Genomic DNA, 7,466 nt, shown 5'->3' with positions numbered 1-7,466 from the left:
CCCTGTAGCTTTTCAACGAATAAATATATCATATATAAAGTTAATGATGTTGTTGATGACGACGTAATGATTGTGGTGATAATGGTGATCTGGGCCCTCTGGGAGAACAGTAACTTTTTATTGAAGAGGTACCGGTAACCCAGTATAAAGAATAAATAAATAAATAAATATATATATATTTTTTTTGCTAAAATTTAATTTATCTTATAAGAATTTAAAAAATATAATAATAAAGTTAATGATGTTGTTGATGACGACGTAATGATTGTGGTGATAATGGTGATTAAATGGTGATTATGGTGATGACCATGAAGATGAGAGGGACGATGATAATGATGATGGAGTATATAGAGATATCTTCAAACTTGTTGGTTTCTATATACCATGACACTTGGCTAGTTTTAAGTATGTGATTTAATAATGGAATGGAATTGACTCTCTTTATGCACAATAACGCTTTATGCGCAATAAGTTGGTATTCCTTCAGTGACGTCATGCAATATTTTTAATTTGATTACATTTCAACGATTTGAAGCAAAAATCACATAAACTCGTTTTAATTTAATGTATTTATTTACATTTTAGGCCAAACTCTGATTTTCGAAGAAAATTTCGATGACTTTAATTTGGACGTATGGGAACATGAAATGACAGCTGGTGGGGGCGGAGTAAGTCTTATTAGAATAAAACTGCGTGATGTTAATACATGTTGAGATAAGATATACTTTGAATCATTAGCACAACGTAGTGATATATAATAATTTGATTAATAAAAATAGGCCTAAGTAAACAAACAAAATATTTATCTAGAGTCTAAATCAGACCAATCAACGTGGGGCACCATACCCCGAAACCGTATGTACCCATCAGACATTAAAAATTGTAAGTTTAAATACTAACATTTAATTATTTCACTTATATCAGAACTGGGAGTTCCAGTACTATACAAACAACCGATCAAATAGCTACACGAAAAATGGAAACCTGTATATCAAACCGGTAAGTCCGCATAAATAAAGTTTAAAATATTCAGGATGGAAGGCTGTTTCTCTACCATCCATGAAGGACTATTCATATAGGCAAAATTTAAGCTGTTTAACAACCCCTTCAAAATGTAGAGATAAATGCGATGTGTTACAACTCGACCTCGATGAGCGTTTACGCTCGCACACGGCAGTTAACGGTTAGCAATATCCGGATTACAAACATACGTACGCGCTCACCCGAGCTTTGGAAATTCCCGATCGAAATACCAAGAAGATGAAAATCGGATCACTGGCCAATGGGAAACTGGAAACGGTTGATCATAGAAACGCGCTCAAATTGCTAACACATAGCGCTCGCTGACCAAGCCGTCGTCCCGGGCTGGGTAGGCCTAATAATAGAAAAGAAAGAGGGGAGAGAAAGAGAAAGAAGGAGAAAAGAAAAGGAAATGAAAAAGGAAAAGAAAAAGAGAAAAAAACAAAAACATTTTTTGCGCGCCCCGCGCGCATTTTTTTAAAGGGTTTTTAGGGTTAGCCTTTTAAGTTATTTTAACACATAATAATCCCAAACTCAAGAAAGAAAATTTAAGATATATCGTTTTACCTAAAAGAAGGGCCTCAATGTGTAATGATGGTGAAAGAATATGTTTGTAATGAATAAAGCCATAATGAAAATGCTTATATCCAGTTTTATGTGGCCTATATTATAAATAAGATAAGCCCTATGTCGTATTGTTTTTTATATGGGAGGGGTGAGGGTGGGGTGGGTATGATAAATTACTAACCGGGAAATGAGGATTGTATGTTAACCTGCCTTGGTGAAAAGAGAAAGAGCTAAAGAGTCAGTCTAAAGCCAGAAGCGTAGAGCACAGCGAAAGCGAATGGTTCACTACTTTTGCACGGTGCGCCAGCCCACTGCACCAAATAATTCCACATCAACGGAGTAACGTATTAACTTTAGATGATGTGGGAGAGGGAAAGGCTAAAATAAAAAGATCTAACTTGGTTACCACCGGCAATGAGGTGATTATTTCAGCTCTGAGTTTAACCACTATTAGGCCTCATGTAATTGAATTTGTTCAGCATTCCAGTGGAATCATTGGGAGGTTGTGTGTGAACTCGTACCCCACTCGCATTAAATATCCCGATGATTATCATTCACCCATAGGCCTACTGCTAATAAATATTAAGAACTATGTATTTTATATTGTTTTTCAGACATTGACGTCCGATAAATATGGAGAATCCTTCCTGTCATCTGGCGTACTTAGCTTGTGGGGTCAGTATGGTCTACGATGAAACGACGATATTGGTTAAGGGTGGTAAGGGTGGGGGAGTTGGACATAAGCCTATGTCAACACTAATGGGATGGTAATGGACTGGGAATACTTTTAAACAAACGTTTTATAAATATAGACTTTTGAAAGTAAATATAAGTTTATATCTATACATGAAGCAAATTATGTTATGCAATTATGTCGGTAGGCCTACTGACGGATTTTTTGGATGGTACCGGGTGGGGGTTGTGTCCCTTTCGCCACCACTGGGATAAATTTATTTTGATTTATTTTTCAATGGTGTTTACAATTAGGCGCTTCGCCTGCCGATATATGTACCGGGAATAAGTTCTGGGGATGCGAGCGAACAGGAAGTTCGAGTAACTACCTTAACCCAATCCAGTCTGCTCGTCTCAGAACCGTCAAATCATTTAGTTTCAAGTATGGACGAGTCGAAGTCTCGGCTAAGATGCCCACTGGCGATTGGCTGTGGCCTGGTAAGTATATATACCTGTAGTGTTCAGGCCTTTTATAAGAAATATCTTTGTACAGTATGTCCATTTGATAAATTACAATATCGCTGTTGCAGTGGCGGATCTGGGGAGTGGGTAAGGGGATCGATCCTGACCCCCTTTGGAAAAAAACAATTTAGAATTTTAGAGCTACCTTTGCAGGACCCGTGAGCTGAAATTGTTTTTTGTTACAATAGGGGAATTAGAAGCCGTGAAAGCTCACCCGCCATATAGGAATAAAGTTTTCCTAAGGGAGGGCATCGATCCCTCCCCCACCAAACTTTATTTTGGGGTTCATTGACTCATGTAAAACAGAATTCGTATGCAACTACTCAAGTTTTTTTCTGTATGTATTTAGACCGGCACACACATAATAGGCCTATTTAAGAATGAGAACAATTTACCTGACCATTTTTCAAGAGGGGTTACTTGAATTTTGAAGAACTCATAAACGTCATTAAAATACACATCAGAAATCGGGAAAGCTCATTTCCCACCATCTAGAAATCAAAATTTTCCCGGAGAATCCCCGGACTTTCCTTCCCCCCTCCCACCTTTCTCAATGGGGTCTAAAGATTCAGAATACGTGTGCAACTACTCAATTTTGAATTATGAATACACACATAATGTCTATTTACTGTAATAAGAATGACAAATTTTTCCTGGCCGTTTTCAAGAGGGAGAAGACCTTGATTTTTGAAGAATTTAGAAGTCCATAAAAGACACCTTAGAAGTCGGGAAAGCTCATTTCCCGCCATATAGAAATCAAAATTTTCACGGGGAGGACCCCCAGCCCCTCTTTATTTTTGGAGTTTCCTCTCTAAAATGTTAACCTAGATCCGACCCTGCTGTCGGTTTAGAAATACAGTAGACTAAATACGAATTATAGCCAGGTCTTTTGAATTATGTAAAATAAAAACCATCATTATGAATCAGTTGAATGTACTGTATATACATAACTATACTGTATTTCCGTGCGTTCCCTGACAATACATGTCATTTTAGAGTAGGCCTATAGGCCTAATAAAAGTGAGTTGTGCCTATCGATTTTATTGTTAATTGCTGTATACATTTATGCTATAATGAAATAAATTACCCTATATGAAATGATATATTAGGCCAAGAAAATAAAATTTTTGTGTTGACCACGTTTTGGGAAAATCCCCCAAAAAACGTCGGTAGTCGGTAGGAAAATTTATTTATTTTTTATACCAAAAATGTGTTTATGCCTAAAAATTAGAAAATAGGCCTACACAAAAATACAACAAAGACCATTTTAAAATCTATATATATAAAAAAAAAACGATCGCATAACACTGTCGCATCATCTACCGTCCAGCATGATAGTCTTATTCCAGTCTTTTCAGCTCATTAAAAAATAATTTTTCTTTGTAGTAAAAAAAATGAATAAAAAGCTGAAACTAATTTTCGTATATATTCTAAGTCGGTCGGCCGTGGCTAACACAATACAGTATATTTTTTTTATTTGGCCTTGTTGATGATTTTTTTTAAAATAACCATTGATTTTTTTAGCAATATGGTTGTTGCCAAAACACGAATACTATGGTGGTTGGCCGGCCTCTGGGGAAATTGACATGGTAGAGAGCAGAGGTGAGTTGGTTTGTCACGCACTTTGCACTTGGACTACCTGTATATTTGTATCACAACATGTTAATAGGCTTATATATAACAGGAGAAGTTATCTATGCACTAGTAACTTACTTTCAGAGATTTCCTGAATAAACAAAATCAAATTGGGAAATTATTGCATAAAGAAGTCATCAGTGCATAAACTTTTTTTTTTTTTCAATTCAAGTAACATTTATTTGATTCCTTTACTGGCTTTTGTCGGAAGTGGAAACGGATCGTGCATTAGTACTCTACACTCTACAGAATTGAAAATCACTGAAGGTCACACAATGATATAGTACGTGTTGGGAGAATGCGGGCTATGTATTAATTAATAGTACAGTATATTAATTGTCATTACTGATGATGAGAGTTGAGAGCAACGAGTACAAGAGCTCCAGATCTGTTTTCTGTTAAGCCTCGTCTTATTGATGGTAGGCACTTTCATTAACACAATTCTCTTTTAAGGAAACTTGTATTTGAAGGATGCATCTGGTCAAAACGTCGGTGTACAGCAAGTAGGATCTACCCTTCACTGGGGTCCATTCTGGCCTTACAACGCGTGGCCAAAGACCCATGCAACAAAGTAAGAGACATCGATTTTTTAAGTTCCAACTGATGATCATGAAATTGTGGTGGGAAAAAATGTTATTTATGGTTTGAATGTGGCATAATAACTCTTGTATTTGATGACATCAGCGTCAGTGTCACTAATTTAAGGAATTATTCTTCACGTTTATAGGAACCTCGACTCGGGAACCTTTGGATCAAAATTCCACAAATATGTCTTGGAGTGGACAGAAAATGGAATTAAGTGAGTAAAATCGATTGAAACATTAAAAATGCCCAAATATTAAGTAATAATAATTCAATTGCTGTTAAAATCGCAAAATTCTGAGCTGTTTATGGTGATTTGGTTGTAATACAGCATGTATAAACCTAACCTACATCTTGCATGCTCGCTGAATAATGACAACAATATATTCAATGCATGGAGCGGTGATGAGTTAAAATCATACACAGCCAATATAAAGTACTAATTAATTACACCTATTCTGTTAAAAATAGATGTTCCATCGATGATGACTTGATTTTGAGCGTCAATCCGCCAAATGGATTCTGGGATTATGGGAACTTCGCAAAAGAAGCCCCAGGAGTTGAAAATCCCTGGGAGCACGGAAGTAGATTGGCTCCTTTTGACAAAGAGGTAACTGACAATATATTTCAAACTTGTCTTGGAACCAAGTTCATGCAAATAAATTGTTTTATGCAATAAGTATGGAGCGGTGATGAGTTAAAATCATACACAGCCAATATAAAGTACATATAAGAAAAAGTCAAATAAATTGTGAAGTTCAATGTTATAGATAACGTACCAGTATGTTGTGATTTCAAAAACTCTTACTGTTAAGTTGGCTTGCAGTGCTGTTGTGTCTTCACGTGATTATTATACAGTTTTCACTCGCATTAATTTTACTATGTTGCCAATGTATCCAAGAAATGAGTAAGTAAGTAGGCCTACTCTCAAGCAAACCTAATCTAATAACCGAGATTACAATCCAATTCCGTAATTTTTTTTCTAGTTTTACCTCATTATGAACGTTGCTGTGGGAGGCACTGCTTATTTCAGCGATTCGTTTACTAATTCTCCTGATCCAAAACCATGGCTTAACAACTCACCAACTGCAGCAAAGGACTTCTGGCTGGGCAAGAACAGCTGGTACCCTACATGGAAAGGCGAAGACGCTGCCATGCAGGTGGACTATGTCAAAGTCTGGCAATATTAGATGCTGGCATTTTGGAATCAAGCAAGAAATTTTTCAGATACTTAATTGGCAAAATTTTGCTTGACCTAATATTAGTGCTACAGTAAATAATAAATTTATCTCTCAACTAAAAATCTGACTTACTTAAACTGAATAAATTTAAATTATAAGTTCCTTAAGTTAATCACAATCTCATTGTACTCAAGAAGAGACTTATAGGTAACAAAGGGTACAAGTCTCTGTACAAAGTGCCTTATCAGAATAACTGAAGTTGTTATTAAGTACTGTTCATGTTAATAATTTAATTAAAAAATAAGTTCAATCAGATAAATTAAATTAATAAATACATGCAGTGAAATGAACGAATGTCTGAGACTAAACATTTTGCGTCACAACGACTAAACCCTAAGACAGATTCTGAGGCCATCCTACGTTGTCTTGTAGATTTGGTCAAACATCGTGATGACATCGACACATAAAAAGTGACTTAATGTGACATCATTCATTCATTGTACCACCATTATGCAATTCATTTGAAAAAAAAAATAGATGGGCAGGTGTGGCTGGGTCCACATTGAATCCGCTACTATGGAGAATACTTGTTACAATCATAATTTTTAAATGTTTAAAACAATGACAAATTTTTGACTAGTGTACAGTCAACTTGGGCGACGCTGACTGGGAAAATATAAATTTAAAAAAAGAAGCTTGTACATCCCACCCACTCGTATAAAGGCTCGAACGAATTAAAAAATCAAGAAGCAACTAGCCTAGCCTAGCCTAGCCCGGTCTGGCCTAGCCTAGCCTTAGTCATTTTAAATATTTTGTTTATTAACTGGTACGTCTTGTTAATGTGAGGTACTTTCCTGCCAAATTTTCATTATCTTTCGTGGACAGATTGGTGACAGTGCAAACTTGAGACTTGATTCTAGGTTTTGGGTTGACAATAATTTCTAGATTTCGTCTTTGTAGCTATTCGCCTGGGTGTATCTCCTAAGTTGAGTCCTTTGTAGGACTGGCCGCTGCTATACAGAATTAATTTGCACTATGTTTCGAGATGCGCTTTACCAAATTTTTTTGTCAGAAAGCAATCTCGCGACCCTTAGGAATGTGTTGGTGACCCAAATTTGGGTTGCGACCCATAAGGTTGAAAAGTAGGGCTCTAAACCATATTTTGAGAAATCTGTAAGTGTGAAAAATAATTTTCCCCAACTGGTAATCGAACCTGGTACCTTCTGCTGTCTATGTAGATGCCTTAACTAAACTGTGAATCAATCTTAACACCAAAACATACAGAAA

The 7,466-nt window shown here is 36.3% G+C and overlaps 1 protein-coding gene across 1 annotated transcript; it reads left to right on the top strand.

The window, feature by feature from the left end:
* The first annotated feature begins 541 nt into the window (after window positions 1-541).
* LOC117115432 (beta-1,3-glucan-binding protein-like) lies at window positions 542-6,529 on the top strand. Its single transcript, XM_033259226.1, has 9 exons — window positions 542-668; window positions 925-999; window positions 2,202-2,262; window positions 2,575-2,757; window positions 4,306-4,383; window positions 4,870-4,987; window positions 5,144-5,215; window positions 5,470-5,608; window positions 5,985-6,529. Exons 1-9 carry the CDS (start codon window positions 648-650, stop codon window positions 6,186-6,188), a joined length of 951 nt encoding a protein of 316 aa, XP_033115117.1. The 5' UTR covers window positions 542-647; the 3' UTR covers window positions 6,189-6,529.
* The last annotated feature ends 937 nt before the right edge of the window (window positions 6,530-7,466 follow it).

The sequence above is a fragment of the Anneissia japonica genome, unplaced genomic scaffold (genome assembly GCF_011630105.1).
Source record: "Anneissia japonica isolate Jap-2015-1 unplaced genomic scaffold, ASM1163010v1 scaffold287704_len1198815_cov201, whole genome shotgun sequence".
NCBI lineage: Eukaryota > Metazoa > Echinodermata > Crinoidea > Comatulida > Comatulidae > Anneissia > Anneissia japonica.
Note: the sequence above shows the minus strand (reverse complement) of the source record. Positions and strands in the feature narration are given on the sequence as shown.

Bases quoted from the DNA above. Each gene is read 5' to 3' on its own strand.
- LOC117115432 (XM_033259226.1), top strand. From the start codon at position 648: ATGACAGCTGGTGGGGGCGGA. The intron at 5,216-5,469 runs GTGAGTAAAATC...TGTTAAAAATAG, and splicing joins TGGACAGAAAATGGAATTAA to ATGTTCCATCGATGATGACT. The intron at 5,609-5,984 runs GTAACTGACAAT...TTTTTTTTCTAG, and splicing joins TGGCTCCTTTTGACAAAGAG to TTTTACCTCATTATGAACGT.